Genomic DNA, 21,036 nt, shown 5'->3' on the forward strand with positions numbered 1-21,036 from the left:
GAACTAGAACAAAAAATTTCACAATTCATATGGAAACACAAAAGACCTCGAATAGCCACAGCAGTCCTGAGAAAGAAGAATGGAGCTGGAGGAATCAACATTCCTGACTTCAGATTATACTACAAAGCTACAGTCATCAAGACAGTATGGTACTGGCACAAAAACAGAAATATAGACCAATGGAACAAGATAGAAAGCCCAGAAATAAACCCATGCACCTATGGGTACCTTATTTTTGACAAAGGAGGCAAGAATATACAATGGGGCAAAGACAGCCTCTTTAATAAATGGTGCTGGGAAAATTGGACAGCTACATGTAAAAGAATGAAATTAGAACACTTCCTAACACCATACACAAAGATAAACTCAAAATGGATTAAAGACCTAAATGTAAGACCAGAAACTATAAAATTCTTAGAGGAAAATATAGGCAGAACACTCGACATAAATCTAAGCAAGATCCTCTATGACCCACCTCCTATAGTAATGGAAATAAAAACAAAAGTAAATAAGTGGGACCTGATTAAACTTAAAAGCTTTTGCACAGCAAAGGAAACTATAAGCAAGGTGAAAAAACAACCCTCAGCATGGGAGAAAATAATAGCAATGAAACAACTGACAAAGGATTAATTTCCAAAATATATAAGCAGTTCATACAACTCAATGCCAGAAAAACAACCCAATTAAAAAGTGGGAAATAGTCTTCAATGATTTTACGGAGCATTTGGGCTTCCCTTGTGGCTTAGTGAAAAAAAAAAAAAAATCTGCCTGCTAATGCAGGTTCAATCCCTGGGTCGGGAAGATCCCCTGAAGAAGGAAACGGCAACCCACTGCAGTATTTTTGCCTGGGAAATCCCATGGACAGAGGAGCTTGGCGGGCTACAGTCCTTGGGATTGCAAAAAGTCAGCTAAGCACACACACAATCTTTACATAGCTCGTTCCAAATATTATTTCCTCAAGAGAACCATCTTAAAGTCCCCAGATGACTTCACATCCTTACAGCATTTGTTGCGTGCCCCTCACAAAATTCCTGTTAAAGTAATTACATAATTCATTATTTCAAATCTAATTCCCTGTCAGAAAGTAGGCTTGTCAGAGCACAGGCTTGATTCAGGGCAGGAACTCAAATATTCTTGAAGAAACTCAATTAAGGATATATGACTTTTTAGAGACATGTTTTCCAACACATTTTTAAGAAAATGACTACATTTCACATTTCATTTTATGCCCTCACTCACCTAAGTCATGTTACACATTCAAAGTTGCATTTTTATTACTTAAAACATTTCAAAGTATGTTTAAATTACACAAATTACATTATATCCAAAAGCAATGCTGCTGCTATTTAGTTGCTAAGTTATGTCCAACTCTTTTGTGACCACGTGGACTGTAGCCTGCCAGGCTCCCCTGACCATGGGATACTCTAGGCAAGAATACAGGAGTGGGTTGCCACTTCCTCCTCCAGGGGAACTTCCCAACGCAGGGGTCGAATCTGAGTCTCCTGCTTGACAGGCAGATTTATCACTGAACCACCTGGGAAGCCCAATATACTCTATGCCTTTGCCCTTTATTGAGGGAAAAGAATGGCTTTGTGGTGGTAGTATTCAGGGCACTGGATCCAAAGGATGTTTGCAATTTGATCTCTGGTTCCTCTGCCTTTTGTAAACCCAGCTTGTACATCTGGAAGTTCATGGTCCACGTACTGCTGAAGCCTGGCTTGGAAAATTTTGAGCATTACTTTACTAGCGTGTGAGATAAGTGCAACTGTGCAATAGTTTGAACATTCTTTGGCATCGCCTCTCTTTGGGACTGGAGTGAAAAACTGACCTTTTCCAGTCCTGTGGCCACTGCTCAGTTTTCCAAATTTGCTGGCAATATTGAGTGCAACACTTTCACAGCATCATCTTTTAGGAGTTGAAATAGCTCAACTGGAATTCCATCACCTCCACTAGCTTTGTGTGTAGTGATGCTTCCTAATGCCCACTTGACTTCACATTCCAGGATGTCTGGCTCTAGATGAGCGATGACACCATCGTGATTATCTGGGTCATGAAGATCTATTTTGTACAGTTCTTCTGTGTATTCTTGCCACCTCTTAATATCTTCTGCTTCTGTTAGGTCCATACCATCTATGTCCTTTATTGTGCCCATCTTTGCATGAAATGTTCCCTTGGTATCTCTAATTTTCTTAAAGAGATCTCTAGAATTTTCCCACTCTACTGTTTTCCTCTATTTCTTTCCACTGATGGCTGAGGAAGGCTTTCTTATCTCTCCTTGCTATTCTTTGGAACTACATTCAAATGGGTGTATCTTTCCTTTTCTCCTTTGCCTTTTGCATTTTCTCTTTTTTCAGCTATTTCTAAGGGCTCCTCAGACAACCATTTTGCCTTTTTGCATTTCTTTTTCTTGGGCATGGTCTTGATCCCTGTCTCCTGTACAATGTCATGAACCTCTATCTGTAGTTCTTCAGGCACTCTATCAGATCTAATCCCTTGAAACTATTTCTCACTTCCACTGTATAATTGTAAGGGATTTAATAAAGGTCATACCTGAATAGTCTAGTGGTTTTCCCTACTTTCTTCAGTTTAAGTCTGAATTTGGCAATAAGGAGTTCATGATCTGAGTCACAGTCAGCTCCCAGTCTTGTTTTTGCTAACTGTATAGAGCTTCTCCATCTTTGGCTGCAAAGAAGATAATCAATCTGATTTCAGTATTAACCATCTGGTGATGTCCATGTGTAGAGAGTCTTCTCTTGTGTTTGCTATGACCACTGCGTTCTCTTCGCAGAACTCTATTAGCCTTTGCCCTGCTTCATTCTGTACTCTAAGGCCAAATCTGCCTGTTACTCCAGGTATCTCTCGACTTCCTATTTTTGCATTCCAGTCCCCTATAATGAAAAGGACATCTTTTTTGGGTGTTAGTTCTAGAAGGTCTTGTAGGTCTTCATAGAACCGTTCAACTTCAGCTTCACCAGCACTACTGGTTGGGGCATAGACTTGGATTACTATGACATTGAATGGTTTGCCTTGGAAATGAACAGAGATTATTCTATCGTTTTTGATCTGCATCTAAGTACTGCATTTCGGACTCTTGTTGACTATGAGGGCTACTCCATTTCTTCTAAGGGATTGTTGCCCGCAATAGTAGATATAATGGTCATCTGAGTTAAATTCACCCGTTCCACTCCATTTTAGTTCACTGATTCCTAGAATGTCGATGTTCACTCTTGCCATCTCCTGTTTGACCACTTCCAATTTACCTTGATTCATGGACTTAACATTCCAGGTTCCCATGCAATACTGCTCTTTACAGCATCGGACTTTACTTCCATCACCAGTCACTTCCACAACGGTGTGTTGTTTTTGCTTTGACTCCATCTCTTCATTTTTTTTGGAGTTATTTCTCCACTGATCTCCAGTAGCATATTGGGCACCTACTGACCTGGGGAGTTCATCTTTCAGTGTCCTATCTTTTTGCCTTTTCATACTGTTCATGGGGTTCTCAAGGCAAAAATACTGAAGTGGTTTGCCATTCCCTTCTCCAATGGACCATGTTTTGTCAGAACTCTCCACCATGACCTTGGGGGGCCCTACACTACATGGTTCATGGTTCCATTGAATTAGACAAGGCTCTAGTCCATGTGATCAACCTAGATAGCATATTCAAAAGCAGAGACATTACTTTGCCAACAAAGGTCTGTCTAGTCAAAGCTATGATTTTTCCAGTAGTCATGTATGGATGTGAGAGTTGGGACTATAGAGAAAGCTGAGCATTGAAGAACTGATGCTTCTGAACTGTGGTGTTGGAGAAGACTCTTGAGAGTCCCTTGGACAGCAAGGAGATCCAACCAGTCAATCCTAAAGGAAATCAGTCCTGAATATTCATTGGAAAGACTGATACTGAAGCTCCAATACTTTGGCCACCTGATGCAAAGAACTGACTCATTGGAAAAGACCCTGATTCTGGGAAAGATTGTAGGCGGGAGGAGAAGGAGACAACAGTGGATGAGATAATCCATCACCAACTCGATGGACATGAGTTTGAGTAAGCTCCGGGAGTTGGTGATGGACAGGGAGGCCTGGTATGCTGCACTCCATGGGGTCGCAAAGTCAGACCCGACTGAGCAACTGAACTGTAACTGAATCTGTAATGAAGATAATGGCAATCTCCTTCAAAAGGGCCCATGCACGCACGGCTGCACTCAGTGGCCCCGACCCTGCACCAGGCCACTGTCAACCCACGGAGACTCCTGGACACTCATGGCAAGTCTGGTTCAGTCTCTTGTGGGGTCACTGCTCCTTTCTTCTGGGTCCTGGTGCACACAAGCTTCTGTTTGTGCCCTCCAAGAGTTTATTTCCCCAGTCCTGTGTAAGTTCTGGCAGCTCTGTGGTGGAGTTAATGGTGACCTCCTCCAAGAGGGCTTATGCAATACCCAGGTCTGCTGCACAGAGCCCCTGCAGCAGGCCACTGCTGACCTGTCCCTCCACAGGAGACACTCAAACACTCAAAGGCAGGTCTGGCTCACTCTCTGTGGAGTCTCCTGGTATGCACAGGTTTTGTTTGAGCCCTCTGAGCATTTCTGGCAGGTATGGGGTTTGATTCTAAACATGATTTCGCCCGTCCTACTGACTTGCTGGGGCTTCTCCTTTGCCCTTGGATGTGGGGTACATTTTTTTGGTGGGATCCCACATTCTCCTGTCGACAGTTGTTCAGCAGCAAGTTTTAATTTTGGAGTTCTCACAGGCTGCACACTTCAAATGCATATACATGTATCCATTCTTTCTGTTTTGTAAGTTCATTTCTTTTTAGATTCCACATATAACTGATGTCATACAATATTTCTCCTCCTCTGTCTGACTTACTTGACTCAGCATGACAATCTCTAGGTTCAGCCATGGTGCTGCAATAGCATTCATTCTCTTTAATGGCTGAGTAATATTCTACTGCATTAATGTACATTTTCTTTATCCATTCCTCTGTTGATGGACATTTTGGAAAACTCAGCAGTGGCCACAGGACTGGAAAAGGTCGGTTTTCATTCCAATCCCAAAGAAAGGCAATGCCAAAGAATGCTCAAACTACTGCACAATTGCACTCATCTTACACGCTAGTAAAGTAATGCTCAAAACTCTCCAAGCCAGGCTTCAGCAATACGTGAACCGTGAAATCCCTGATCTTCAAGCTAGTTTTAAAAAAGGCAGAGGAACCAGAGATCAAATTGCCAATATCTGCTGGATCATCGAAAAGCAAGAGAATTCCAGAAAAACATCTATTTCTGCTTGATTGACTATGCCAAAGTCTTTGACTGTGTGGATCACAATAAACTGTGGAAAATTCTGAAAGAGATGGGAATACCAGACCACCTGACTTGCCTCTTCACAAATCTGTATGCAGGTCAGGAAGCAACAATTAGAACTGGACATGGAACAACAGATTGGTTCCAAATAGGAAAAGGAGTACGTCAAGGCTGTATATTGTCACCCTGCTTATTTAACTTCTAAGCAGAGTACATCATGTGAAATGTTGGGCTGGATGAAGCACAAGCTGGAATCAAGATTGCCAGGAGAAATATCAATAACATCAGATATGAAGATAATACCACCCTTATGGCAGAAAGTGAAGAAAAACTAAAGAACCTCTTGGTGAAAGTGAAAGAGGAAAGTGAAAAAGTTGGCTTAAATCTCAACATTCAGAAAACTAAGATCATGGCATCTGGTCCCATCACTTCAAGGCAAATAGATGGGGAAACAGTGGAAACAGTGACAGACTTTATTTTTTTGGGCTCCAAAATCACTGCAAATGGTGACTGCAGCCATGAAATTAAAAGATGCTTACTCCTCGGAAGGAAAGTTATAACCAACCTAGATAGCATATTCAAAAGCAAAGACATTACTTTGTCAACAAAGGTCCATCTAGTCAAGGCTATGGTTTTTCCAGTAGTCATGTATGGATGTAAGAGTTGGACTACAAAGAAAGCTGAGTGCAGAAGAATTGATGCTTTTGAACTATGGTGTTGGAGAAGACTCTTGAGAGTCCTTTGGACTGCAAGGAGATCCAACCAGTCCATTCTGAAGGAGATCAGCCCTGGGTGTTCATTGCAAGGACTGATGTTGAAGCTGAAACTCCAATTCTTTAGCCACCTCATGCGAAGAGCTGATTCATTTGAAAAGACCCTGATGCTGGGAAAGATTGAGGGCATGAAGATAGGGGACGACAGAGGATGAGATGGTTGGATGGCATCACTGACTCAGCGGAGATGAGTTTGAGTAAACTCTGGGACTGGTGATGGACAGAGAGACCTGGCATGCTGTGGTCCATGGGGTCAGGAAGCGTCAGACACGACTGAGCAACTGAACTGAACTGAATGGCTTTTACTTTTAGACAAACTATCATGCTATTTATACAATGTTGTTTCTCCATGGCTCTCCAGGGACTTCCCTGGCAGTTCAGTGGTTAAGACTCCAAGCTTCCAATGCGAGGGGCCTGGGTTTGATCCCTGTTCAGAGAACTAAGATCTCATATGCCATGTGGCACAGCCAAACAAAATATTTAGAAAACAAAAAACAATTAAAAAAAAATACATGGCTGTCCATAGCAAGCACCTGTATCAAAACACTCTTGCTTACTTTACTATTAGAGAAAAGGGAGCCAGGAGAAGAGAAAGGGAGCAGTTAACATGCTAAGAAAATGAGGGAGGGCAGGTAAGGATAGAACACCAAAAGGACACAGTATTAACCACCCCTAAACCTGCTTTGATGCTTTTGAACTGTGGTGTTGGAAAAGACTCTTGAGAGTCCCCTGGACTGCAAGGAAATCCAACCAGTCCATTCTGAAGGAGATCAGTCCTGGGTGTTCTTTGGAAGGACTGATGATAAAGCTGAAACTCCAATACTTTGGCCACCTCATGCAAAGAGTTGACTCATTGGAAAAGACCCTGATGCTGGGAGGGATTGGGGGCAGGAGGAGAAGGTGATGACAGAGGATGAGATGGCTGGATGGCATCACCAACTCAATGGACATAAGTTTGAGTGAACTCCGGGAGTTGTTGATGGACAGGGAGGCCTGGCGTGCTGAAATTCATGGGGTCACAAAGAGTCGGACAAAACTGAGCGACAGAACTGAATGCTGCTTTTCTCATACACTTAACTAAGTCACTCAAACTTGTTTATACTAGTTCTATTAATTCAGATTTGGTCTGGAGTAATTATAAACAGTATTATGTGATTCTTGTCAAGTTACATACCTATAGGCCATGCTGTGCTCGTTCATGTCCAACTCTTTATAACACCATGGACTGTAGTCCACTGTCCACATAATTTTCCAGGCAGGAATTCTGGAGTGGGTTGCCATTTCCTGCTCCAGGGGATCTTTCTAACCCAGGGATCTAATCCATGTCTCTTGCGTCTCCTGCATTGGCAGTCAGAGTCTTTACCACTGCGCTGCCTAGGTAGCCCATATACCTACAGGACTTGTCCTCAAAAAACTATGACAGAATCAAGGAATACCTCTTGGAGTTGGAAAAAAAGATAAACCAACTAAACTATCCTAACTTTCATCACTGCCCTGCTTAAAGGAGTAGGAAATGGAACAATAGAGAAAAGAGAGCTTTTTAAAATGATTACAAAAAGCTGAGCTAAAAATTAAATAAGAGAATTAATCATGTGTTATTGGACAAGTCAGTCAATCTCTCTGGAGTTCATTTTCCTTAAATGTGAAATGAGGAAGGGCTGGCTACTTGGAATAAATTTAAACATCATCAATTCCTTTGATTTTCTTTTTTTTTTCCCCTTTGATTTTCTTAAATTAAAAGTATTTTTTAAAAAACTTTAACAATGATATTTAACCCTTCTGAAATCATAGACCCTTTGAAAAACCTGTAATTTCTCCCCAGAAAAATGAATATACAAAATCATTCATTTTTGCATTACATTTCAGTAAGTTCACGAAATTATGACAACCATCCATGAATGAGAGGTTTCTAGAAAATTCCACCTTTCTCTGCTTTTAGAAATAATCTATACGTTTATAATTTTTATGACCTAACTCTATGAATCAAGTTTCCTACCCAATCTCAATCTGACTTATTCTAAGGAGGGAGGGGGAAAAAGGAAGTTTAAGCAGTTTTTAAAATTTTAAATAGAACAGATATACCTTTTCAAAAGAGAAATAGCTTGCTTTTTCAAGTAAACAGTAGTCAACATTATTAGACTCTTCACTAGCCAAAACCCATTTTTAATAGATTCTACTCTGGCCACTTAAACACTCAATTCCACTTGACCACACTTTAACAACACAACTGCTTCTGACAGAACAACATGAAGCTTCAAATAAGATACACCCGTGGAATGGATCAGAACGTATGGTCACAAAAGGAAGCACCTGAAAAGATACGGAGGAAGCATCTGAAAAGATACGGAGGAAGCGCCCGGAAAGATACAGAGGAAGCGCCTGAAAGGATACGGAGGAAGCGCCCGGAAAGATACGGAGGAAGCGCCTGAAAGGATACGGAGGAAGCGCCTGGAAAGATTCAGAGGAAGCGCCTGAAAGGATAAGGAGGAAGCGCCTGAAAGGATACGGAGGAAGCACCTGAAAGGATACGGAGGAAGCGCCTGAAGGGATACGGAGGAAGCGCCCAGAAAGATACGGAGGAAGCGCCTGAAAGGATACGGAGGAAGCGCCCAGAAAGATACGGAGGAAGCGCCTGAAAGGATACGGAGGAAGCGCCTGGAAAGATGCGGAGGAAGCGCCTGGAAAGATACAGAGGAAGTGCCTGAAAAGATACGGAGGAAGCACCTGGAAAGATACGGAGGAAGCATCTGAAAAGATATGTCTGGCAAGTCTCAGACCAAGTTAATGACAACAGTTAAAATTTCTAGATTTGAAGAAGGAATTCTGATTAAATACAATTAATTTTTATATGCCTCACTGTCTAATCGCTATTGTGAGACCTAATGACTGAATTGTCCACAGTAACCTAGCAGCCAATTTGACTTTTTCTAGAGACTGGGCACAAAATGTATACAAGCTCCTCAATATCTGTAAGTGATGAATCATATAAAATCTTTCCAACATATAAAATACTCATAGTAAATTTCATGCACTGTGCTAAACTCTGTGAGAAAATACAAATGAATACAATAACCCTGGATTCAAAAAACTTAGAAACCAACACTTCCACTGTATTATGACAGCCTTCTAAACATTTTAAACAGTTAAAACTAATTTTGCCTAGTTTTTCACACGCCCCTCTATAGGCAAGAAGAAGAAACCAGGCCCTTGGAGTCCTGGGGCTCTAGCTTGGAACTCACAAAGCAAAGAATACAAATATTCCACTCCCTCCATAATACAGTCCTGCTAGATTTTAATAGAAAAATGCCCCTCCCCCTTGATTTGAGTAAACTGACACTCAAGTAAGATGCACTTTGTAATTACTGTGACTGCACACATGCCTACAATGCCAGGCTAAAAATACCTCCACGTCTGAGAGTCACAGGCCTATAGGATACAGTCAGAGCTGAGCATACAAGGTCCCCAGCTGTGCCCCGACCATTACTCCGACAACCTGCCCACTGTGGAGGCAACACAGACATGCAGGTGCCCCTTGATGGGTTTTGTGGGGGGAGGTGAAGTAGAAAAGAATAGCTTTATTGCTTTGGTAGGCACAGGGGACAAAGCAGGCTAATGCCCTCAAAACTGCATGTCCCTGCCCCTTGATGTTTCCTGCCAGTTGTTCTCTTTCCTGGAATGCTCCCTCTTTGTCCAGAAAACTCTTTTTGTCTTGCCAGATTCACTCAGGTATCACTTCTTCTAGGATGCTCCCCTGAACACCCAAAACAGAGTTAATTATGCTGTCGTAGGTGTCCTTTGTATATTTCATATGGTTCTATCATAGCACCTTATTCCCAAAGTATTACTTTTTGTTTACTCATCCTTTCTCACTAAGCCATGAGTTTCTTCTTAAGGTCATGAACCTCATTTTGTTTATACTTCTAATGTTCAACAGTGCCTGGCAAATGATGGCTGTCTCATAAATACCTGACAGATAAATGAATAAGTATCACTCTAAATGCTTCCCTATTATTCCTTATAGCAGTTATAACCACCTAACACTACAGTTTATTTTTAAATTTTGTTTATTGTTTTTCTGTGGTTTATTCACTGATGGAATTCTAGTACACAGAACGTGCCTAAAACATAGTAAGTACTCAATATTTACTGAATGAGTGAATAAAAGATAACTTAGCTATCTGAAAACCATTCTGCTCAGATTATTCAACATAAAATACAGCTTTGCATGTATTTTTTTTTTTCAAAAAAAAGAAAGAAATGCAGGTATCTTTGATAATGGCAGTAAATAACAATTTTTTTAAACTTCTAAGAAAAGATACAGTTTATTAATATTAAAATTCTAAATGGTCATGGGTAAGTTTATGGTTTTCCCATTTTTTAGTATGATATTGAAAAACATTAGCTTTTAAGAACAGCATACAAGTTCTTACCCATCCTTGGTTTGATCGGCTACTCCTGCCAAGAGCTGCACAATCTTCGGATTGCTATTTGGATCATTATACAGTCCAAGATAGCGCTGGACAAAGTCTTCCGGGGTCATGTAATGTTCTCCATCAACCTCAGTACTGGCATACTAAAAAGTAAATAATGTATACTTAATATTAAAATTGTTCAGTATCTTTTTGTACCCAACAAAAGTTTCCTGAAAAAGTAAATTAAACGCCAGTATCATAATCAAGGTAACAATAAATGCAGATGTTTTCTCTGGATAGTCCAAAAACAGACACCCAGAGCCTGAGTTCAGAACATTAGCAAAGTATTGATACACGCTACAATATGGATGAACCTTGAAAACACTTTAACTTAAAGAAACCACACAAAAGACCACATACCACATGACCTCATTTATATGAACTGTCCATAACAGGCAAATTCATAGCATCAGAAAAGTACAGGAGTAGCTGCCAGGAACCGGAAGGAGGGGGGAATGGAGTTAACCATTTTACGCAGGGGGAGTTTCTTTGGGGGTGATAAAAATGCTCCGGAATTAGACAGTGGTGATAGTCACACAACACTGTAAATAAACCAAAAAAAACACAAAACACCGACTTGGACACTTTAAAATCGTGAATTTTATGGCGTATATGTGTGTGTATATACGTATATATATACATGAAGAAATATGAGAAAGATAAAGAAAGGTGAAAGGGCAACCAAGGTAAAAAGCCTCAAAGCCTCTGGAGGCTTCCTGATGGCAAGAGATGAGGGTGGAGACACACCTGCCAAACCGTAAAAGGGAAATGAACAACAGCAGCATAACAAACAAGCCCTTCCAACACAGGTATTCCTTCTAAGTATCAGGAGCTGGAAAAAGGAAACAAAAAAATTCTGCCTTTTATGGCAATAATTTTAGAGAATAAAATAATAATAATACCTGCTTATTAAATAAACACCTCAATATATAGTAAGGGTTTTATGTACTGTGGTAAAGAAAGCTCAGCACCAAAGAATTGACGCTTTTGAACTGTGGTGTTGGAGAAGACTCCTGAGAGTCCCTCGGACTGTAAGGAGATCCAACCAGTCCATCCTAAAGGAGATCAGTCCTGAGTGTTCATTTCAAGGACTGATGTTAAAGCTGAAACTCCAATACTTTGGCCACCTGATGCGAAGAGCTGACTCACTGGAAAAGACCCTGATGCTGGGAAAGACTGAAGGCAGGAGAAGGGGACGACAGAGGATGAGGTGGTTGGATGGCATCACCGACTTGACAGACGTGAGTTTGAGTAAGCTCCAGGAGGTGGCGATGGATAGGGAAGTCTGGCATGCTGCAGTCCATGGGGTCGCCAAGAGTCAGACATGACGGAACTGAACTGACTGAACTGATGACCAAACATGAACAACCAAAGCCTTCCTCTATGGGTTGCAGTTGATTAACTTAGCTACTTCAGTCAACTACCAAAGTAGTAACATCAGAACATTTCCCAGAATTGAGAAATACAAGGGGCCACTAAGTGCCAAGCACAGTCAATTAAAACAAAACAAAAACCCACACCAGGGCTTGACTCATCATCATAAAATTATAGAACATCAGAATAAAGAGAAAATCTTAATTGTTTTCAGAGGGAAAAAATAGGTCATGTATAAACAATTATGAATCATGGGCCTCAATGTTTTCCAACAGAAACTTTGAAAGCTTGAAGACAATGCAGTAAGGCACTGAAAATTCAAGGAGAAATGATTTCTAACCAAGAGTTCTAAACTGAGCCAAACTTTCAATCAACCGTAAGGGTGGGTTAAAAGTACTTTGGAATATCCGTATTCTCAATATGTTTTTCCTCCCTTCTATGTACCCTTTCTCAGGATATGGGATAATTTGCCCCATCAAAAAGACAGCATGAACCAAGTAATAGAAAGATGGAGGATCCAGGAAACCGGATGATCCAACCCAGTGAAGTGGCCAAGGGAAACCCCGGGACAACATTTGTGCTGCATGTCTCTGGACGGCCGGTCCTGGCTGGCAGAGAGAGGGCTCCAAGACAGCAAGCCGCTAGGGAAACTGCAATGTCAGATTATTCGAGGCATTTGGCTTTGTGGAAAATAACCCTGGGAGAAGCCTAAATCTTTACACAAATGTCATCTTCTCAATGAGACTTACCCTTTATCACCCTATTTAGCATTGCCGCCCAGACTTGTATTTATATTCCCGATTCCCCTCTGGTGTTGTGCTTTCCCCCTTGGCACCTACCACACTATGTATTTTACTTATTACGTTTGTTATCTATCTTGCAAGTGGCATGTAAATATCACAAAAGAAGGAATTTTTGCCTAGTATGTTCACTGATGTATCCCAAGCACCAAGAATAATAGCTGATACACGGCAGGCACTCAGTAAATATTTGTTAAGGGATCAGTAACAGGTACACAGATCACTAAATAAACAAAAAGTTAAGCAATTTTTAACTCTATAAAAAAGTAAATTATGAACAAGTATTTTTGTCATATAAAAATAGAAAACATTACACGATCTGGCAGAAAATAAACAATTTAGAGTTATAATAATGTAGATACCAAATATTAATTTAATGACTATTATAAATATACTGATAAGCATGGAGGGAGAAGAATGGGAGAGGAAGTAAAATACTTCAGCTGCTATAAGAGAAAGTCAGTAGGGTCTAGAAACAGCAGTACAAAGATATGAAGTATTTCTATACTTTATGAAAAGTAAAGTATAGAAATACTTCTATTCATGAAAAATGAATAGCTAGAAAAGTTACAAGAGGTTGCTTCTAGGAAAGACAAGGATCAAAAGATCAAAGGACTGTTGGTTTGCTTTTGGTTAAGCATTTCAAATGTCCTCATTTGGGAATCTGACTAAACCAAGCCATTAGCTCCTTCAATAAGGATAAAATTAAATTTTAAATTGTTTCCTTTGTGGTATTCTGAAAAATATCATTGAGGTTATCACAGCAAATGCTCTATCAGCCAACATAAGAATGTCCAAAGGTGGACACATTCTTACTAGATGGTACTACCAAAAGCACCTAACTAGTATAACCCCAAAATAAAGTCATGTTCTCTCTACGTGCTATAAAAGTCATACCTGAAAGGTTCCTGTGTTTACACCCTGGCTCTAAACTTATTCACTGTGAGTCCTTCAACAATGCCATTCTCCTCCCAGGCCTCTAGATTTATATCACATATCTATAAAATGAAAACTAAATAATCTTTGACATTTCAAAATAGGCATGCAAACAGGATAAAGAAAAATTAAACTGTATGATGTTGAGTGGATTCTACTAATTCTAATCAATTGCTGCTTCTCCTCAAAATTCTTCAATGTATAACATAATCTGACACATTTACCAAGATATGAAAACCACCAGGGTAAAAGACAGGCAGGAGTGGAGAAAGGCACCATGTTGGCAAGACTATTGGGGCTGGAAAGAGGGATCAATACAAGGAAGTCTAAAAATAGAATGTAAGCAACTGATAAGTGAGCAGTTAAGTAGAATGAGTGCCAAAGGTATGAGACACATACGATGGAAACCAAAAATAAATGATTCATTTTGAGGATAGATGGCAGGGAGTTGGAGAGAGGAAAAAGAAAATAATGTTCAGAACAGGCCTTGAAAGCAAAATTCAGTTTTAACTGCAAATCGAGAGAAAGGGTATTTCAGGCTTTAAAAAAAAAAAAAACAGAAATTTAAAAAATGAATTTCTTTCTTTTTGGGGGGAGGGGGGTGTTGTCTGGAGAAAGATAACAAAGAGAGGGTATATAAAGATCTGTAGAAGTGATACTGAAAAGGCAATTTGAGAGCAGATAGTGGAAGACTTGGAATGCTAAAACAAAGAGTTGGAACTTTATCCTATGGGCCATGGGATGCCATTGGAAATTCTGGGAAGTGAGAGACATGATCTGACATGTGCTTTCCCCAGCAGCAATGTGAAAGATGGGCAGGAGAAAAGACAAGCTGACTGGGGGCAGGGAGACCAAGCAGTGGCCACTGCAAAGATCCAGGGGAGAGAGACTGAGGCCTGCGCCCAAGTGGGAGTGAAAATGAAAAAGCAGTGGGGATTCTCACCCATTGCTGGAGGCTTTTTGTTTTATTTGTGGTTTTAATACTGTCAATTCACAGCATTCAAAATAAGAATATACAATGAAAAAAGTCTTCCTCTCACCTCTTCCCATTCACTCAATTCCTCACTCCAGAGGCAATCAATTTCTCACACATGCTTCCAGAGATTTTTTTGTGCATAAGTCAATTTTATATATAGGAGATATATACATAGACACCAATATGCATGCATGCACGCTAAGTTGCTTCAGTTGGTCCAACTCTTCGCAACCCTATGGACTGTACACCATCAGGCTTCTCTGCCCATGGAGATTCTCCAGGCAAGAATACTGGAGTGGGTTGTCATGCCCTTCTCTAGGAGATCTTCCCAAACCACAGAATGAACCCACATTTTTTATGTCTCTTATATCTCCACCAGCACCACCTGAGAAGCCCTATATATGCCAATATATACATACAAATATGTATGATTATTCTTATCCTTGTCTTTTTAACACAAGTGATAACATACTATTCACACGGTTCTATCCATCTTGCTTTTTCACATTCAGTCCTTTAAAAAGGTGATTCAGCTATACAGCAAATACCAACACAATACTGTAAAGTAATTATCCTCCAATTAAAAAAGTTTAAAAAGTAGTTTAGCAATATATAAATATACATACATATATATATATATATATAAAACTATCAGTCAGTTCAGTCGCTCAGTCGTGTCTGACTCTGCAACCCCATGGACTGTAGCACGCCAGGATTCCCTGTCCATCACCAACTCCAGGAGCTTACTCAAACTCATGTCCATCAAATTGGTGATCCCATCCAACCATCTCATCCTCTGTCATTCCCTTCTCCTCCTGCCTTCAATCTTTCCCAGGATCAGGGTCTTTTCCAATGAGTCAGTTCTTCTCATCAGGTGGCCAAAGCATTGAGAGTTTCAGCTTCAGCATCAGTCCTTCCAATGAACATTCAGGACTGATTTCCTTTAGGATTTACTGGTTGGATCTCCTTGTAGTCCAAGGGACTCTCAAGAGTCTTCTCCATCAACACAGTTCAAAAGCATAAATTTGCGACCCCATGGATTATACACTCTATGGAATTCTCCAGGCCAGAATACTGGAGTGGGTAGCCTTTCCCTTCTCCAGGGGATCTTCCCAACCCAGGGACTGAACCCAGGTCACCTGCATTGCAGGCAGATTCTTTACCATCTGAGCCACAAGGGAAGCCCATAAAGAACCATAAAAATGCTCATATTCATTAACAAAGACTCCTGGGCCAATTTCTATGAGAAATTTAAAATAATTAAGAACTAAATCAAGTAAATATAAGAGATGGGTTATGGTGATCTTTGTTCTCTCACTTCCCAATTGAGTTGCTTTCTTTAATTAGCAGATATTAATTTTCAAAAGGAACAATATGAAAACATTTCAGTTAGTATTGACAAAATAAAGCAAGTAAGTGTCCATTTGATATTTTTGAACTATGGTGTTGGAAAAGACTCTTGACAGTCCCTTGGACTGCAAGGAGATCCAACCAGTCCATCCTCAAGGAAATCAATCCTGGGTGTTCATTGGAAGGACTGATGCTGAAGCTGAAACTCCAATACTTTGGCCACCTGATGTGAAGAGCTGACTCATTTGAAAAGACCCTGAAGCTGGGAAAGATTGGAGGCAGGAGGAAAAGGGGATGACAGAGGATGAGATGGTTGGATGGCATCATTGACTCAATGGACATGAGTTTGAGTAAACTCCAGGAGATGGTGATAGACAGGGAGGCTTAGCATGCTGCAGTCCATGGGGTCACAAAGAGTCAGATACAACTGAGTGACTGAACTGAACTGACTGAAGTGTCCATTTCTTTTTGTCACAAAGTTGTCTGATATCTAATACCTGAATCTTATTCCCAACTATCACCACTATATACACAGATTACATACACACAGAAATACCAACATTCTTAACTTTAAAACTACCAGGAAATGGAGCAGCCTTAGCACAAACCACCAAGGACACAGTAGCCAGCAAGGAAATCAATTGCTTTTGTTGACATGTACTTGGAACAGGCTTTGCCAATAACTGGGGTTATAAATGATGCCAGAGAATCACTTACCCTGAGGTATTTTGCTAGAGTTTTTCCCAACTCTCCTAGTCTATTTTAACTGAAAGATAAAGTGCATAGCTCAGAGGAAAAAAACACAAGTCTTCTCAGCAACAAGGAGTCAGTACTTGACTTCTGCAGGAGACAGTTAACTAATTAACTCATTAAATTAGAGACAATTACTTGGCAATGTCACTGAGCCTGCTGCCTGAACAGACAAAACAGAAGAGGGAATTTAGATCTGAAACTAGAATCTACCCACAGTCAGCCAAAAGGCTAGAACATTTCCTTAACAAAGAAAAGCAGGTACCTCAAAAATGGGTGATACATTTAAACTAAAAATATTTTTTAAAATAAGAATGACCTATTTATTTTAAATAACTTCATTACTTTTAATGCTGATTTTAACTGACTGGATAATAATAACGCTTACTGCTGCTGCTGCTGCTGCTGCTGCTAAGTCGCTTCAGTCATGTCCAAAGCTTAAACAAACAAAAAAAGGAAACATGGCCTAAAGTAACACAGCTAGAAACAAGAAAAGGTTAAGTGGGCTTACTAAGACTTTTTCTGCTAACCAAAATGACTTGCATGTTTACACAAAAAATGAAAAAAAGCAATTTAAGACAAACTTTTGGATCTCCTAGGCTTATACTTATGCTAAAAAATTAATATATTAATTTAGTTGCACAATATTGTTTCTATTTTGTTCCTATCATTTCAAAGACTGAACTAAAATGACTTGAAATGAAATTAGCCGAATATTATACCCATATTCCAAATAACTTTAGAGTTAATCATTTGCCATTTCAAAGATGTTTCTTAAGCAGTCATAAATCCTTCTTGGGCAAGAAGTCAAGGACTCATAAAAGACATAGACAAGAAGTAGCTGACAGTATCAGGAAAAAAATAGGTGGTCTATTTTCTCAATTAAACTTTTTAAAACCTAACTGAAGTGTTTTAATGTAAAAGTGCCCATAGTTTTGGCATTTCCAGAAATACTTTGAGTATAGTTCATGTGTTTGAAAAAGCCTTGACATTCTGAAGCATGAGAAAGATAATGGATGTTAATCAAAGATTAGAATCTTTATATATTTAATCAAAATCATTGCTGATAAAAGACAGTATGGTTTCGTATACAGATTTATGTTATACTTTCACTGAACTACCTCGAGCTTCAAAAGAGACAATCGTATTACCCAGAAATGTTCTATCAAGCCAACAGATCAACACATCAAGACTGCACGTGACTGTAGTTAACTGGATACTAATAACTCCTTTGCAATTTTACCAAATAAAACCTTAAGTAACCTTTAGAATGTATGCAACCAACATCACAGGTTAATTATAAAGCAGACTTTACAAAGAGTTTACACACTACATTTCCACTGAATAAGGGAAGAAAAAAAAAGGTTAACTTAAAATTCAAGAACATGAATGAGTAAATAGGCCCAAATAGTTCTAATGATATAAATTAGCTGTTTAAATGGTGTAAGTTTAAAAACAGACGTTTTTGATTTTTATATTTCTAAAAGATTTTCTAGAAATTATGAAGGAAAGTTCTGATAGGCTGTGACTAGAAAGTTGGTTACTTTTTAAAAATTATACACTGTGTCAAGATCAAGGATTTTCTTTTTCAGTACGCCCACCAAAACCAAGGCAATATATCTAGAAGGACTTCTTATTAAGCCAAAAATCTGCTTAAATCTTTAAGGTTATTTTGCATTCATTTTAAAACATTTACCAAGTCCAACTCTGTGCTGGGCACTAGGCCTAGCACTAGGGATGCAGAATCAAGAAAACATAGTTCCTGCCCTCAAGTCACTCAGAGACCATGCCATGATGGACACTGAAACTAAGGTCAGAAAAGAGGTTCTAATCTCCTGCGTTGTTAAATAGTAGAGATTTCTGGAGCAAACACACACTTCTCAGAGTCTCTTTAATGAGAAATTACAGAAAGGTAGATCTTTTTTAAGGGAATAAGTGAGATCTTGAACATCAAAGTACTTGAAAATTGTAAAGCTAATGCAGATTGACATAGTTATTCTAAAATGCTTAGAAACACAAAAAAGCAGCAGATCCCAGTTTCCTCCTTGCATACTGAATTTTTCTGCTTCTGCTTAAACATGAATGAGTTACTAACTCTTCACCCTTATTCTAACCAAGGTTTCCTTGGGGTTGGCTCCTACTATTCTTGGGTTTATCAGAAAATCAGTCCTGACTGGTCTAGGCAGCTTCATCTCTGCTTATCCAACATGTGGCTGTAACATGAGTCAAAACAAACTGTTCCTCCCTGACTTTGTTCCAATTGAGATAAACTGACATTTTCAGATTGCAACATCCTTGCGATTTCTAACTCTCAAAGGACAATGTCACAAAATTTGGTAACTACAAATATCACACAGAGCATTTCCTACACAGAAAAAAAGAAATTACATGAGCAAAGGAAGAGAAAGACTTCTACCATGGCAAGAGCTGAGCGCACGAAGCTAATCTTGTTGTCCTTCACTATTACTGCTCTTACTCCTAATGCAAGCCAAATTTAGTCCGGAATGCATGCCCTTTCACTACTCAAGCACTCTATGTAACAAGCAAAGACCACAACAGATCCAACAACACAAATTCGGTTACAATAGTGCAATGCGGAATTCAATAGCAGAAATAATATTTTAATGAGAAAAAGTGATTAATACATATAGCCTCATTGATTTTAGCAACTCTATGAAGCCACATTAATTTTTTAAAACAGATTTTAATGAGTGACACAAAATTTTTCTGGTATTTACTATAATCTACAGATGCATTTGAGGAGCCTGGTGGGCTACAGTCCATGGGGTCACAAAAAGTCGGACACGACTGAGCGACTTCACTTTCACTTTTCACTTTCATGCATTGGAGAAGGAAATGGCAACCCACTCCAGCATTCTTGCCTGGAGAATCCCAGGGACGGTGGAGCCTGGTGGGCTGCCGTCTATGGGGTCGCACAGAGTCGGATACGACTGATGCGACTTAGCAGCAGCAGCAGCAGCCCACATGCATTTTTTAGGAAAAGGCAGTTTTATACATCTAATTAGCATTTTCAGTTGCATATTTCACTTACACTGGAAACAAAATCTATTTAATATTCCAAAAAGAATTCTCCAGAAACCTGCCTTCCTCAGATTGTTTCATGAAATACTATCTTCTTTTTGTGTTAATATGTGTATTTTTACATCAAGGCCTACTGTCAGCTACCATGCAATGTCTAACACAGTGAGGAGGTGCAAGACTCCAGTTAATCACTGAAATTAACAGAAGTTACCATAATAAGCTAAGTCTTTTAAAACAATTCAACCCCTAAAAATGGCCAAAAACCTTGGAAATAACGACCCCAGAGAATTCAGTAACTGGAACTAGAATGTTTCATAGCAGATTAAGTTGAATCATTTGCATTGTTCTTAAAAACACTTCAATTTCTTGGTCTAAGTAACCATGGGAACATTCAAGGGGCATATATATTTACAAGCCTGGACAAATCATGTGTTTGATAATCAAGGTGTAGCTCCTAGGTGTATCAAATGCTTTACTGTCGGTAAGCCTTGATTACATAGCAAGATTTTTGCCATAAGGAAAAAAGGCCTTTTATCCTGGCAGGGAGCAGTGACGACAGATCAGCAATGTAGGAACCTGGCTTGGATCCTGATTGTAATAAAATAGCTTAAAGAAAAAAAAAAAAAAGCATGGAAACGGCAACTCTGAATTGAAATTCATTTGTTAAGGAAAAATTTTAGGTACAAGAAAGTATTGTGGTTGGTTTGGTTTGTTTTTCAGAGTCATCATCTTTTAGAGATAGACACTGAAGTATTTATGGATGCAGTGATAAGATGTCTGAGAATTGCTTCAAAACAATCCCCTGCAGCTGCAATATAAATGAAGCAAAATTAACCATGATAGTCGAAGATTAGTGATGGTAGATGGCAATTCATTATGCTATTTTCTTTAAATTCATATGTTTGAAATTTTTCATAATAAAAAAGGCTACCCCAAAAATGAGATGATTCTATATGTACTACCATACCTGCATTGCCATACAATGTTAAGTAAATAAGGCAAGTTGTATTAACACACATAAAGCAAGTCTCCTCCATTTACTATATTACCTTGAGCAGGTTGCTTAACAGTTCTGGGGCTCAGTTTTCTCATCTATAAAATGGGAATATTAATGGCACCTACCTTATAGAGCTGTCCTGAGGATTACATACAGTGATTTGTATAAAAAGCTTAAAATAGTCCCTATAACGTAACAGTTAACAAACAATAGTACAGTTCTAGAAGCCATGGCTCTGGTTTCAGTGAGCCATGTTTCAGAAATTTCAG

General features: G+C 39.4%; 1 protein-coding gene across 2 annotated transcripts in view; it reads right to left on the reverse strand.

Annotated features, from left to right (window-relative positions):
- The window catches only part of SLC25A12 (solute carrier family 25 member 12), a 97,342-nt gene that overhangs the window by 66,996 nt on the left and 9,310 nt on the right, over positions 1 to 21,036 (reverse strand). For both annotated transcript variants that reach the window (XM_018064608.1, XM_018064606.1), the window contains exon 3: positions 10,501 to 10,643. In XM_018064608.1, coding sequence (XP_017920097.1) covers positions 10,501 to 10,643 — 143 coding nt within the window. The remainder of the gene's footprint in view (positions 1 to 10,500; positions 10,644 to 21,036) is intronic.

The sequence above is a fragment of the Capra hircus genome, chromosome 2, assembly GCF_001704415.2.
Source record: "Capra hircus breed San Clemente chromosome 2, ASM170441v1, whole genome shotgun sequence".
NCBI classification, from domain to species: domain Eukaryota; kingdom Metazoa; phylum Chordata; class Mammalia; order Artiodactyla; family Bovidae; genus Capra; species Capra hircus.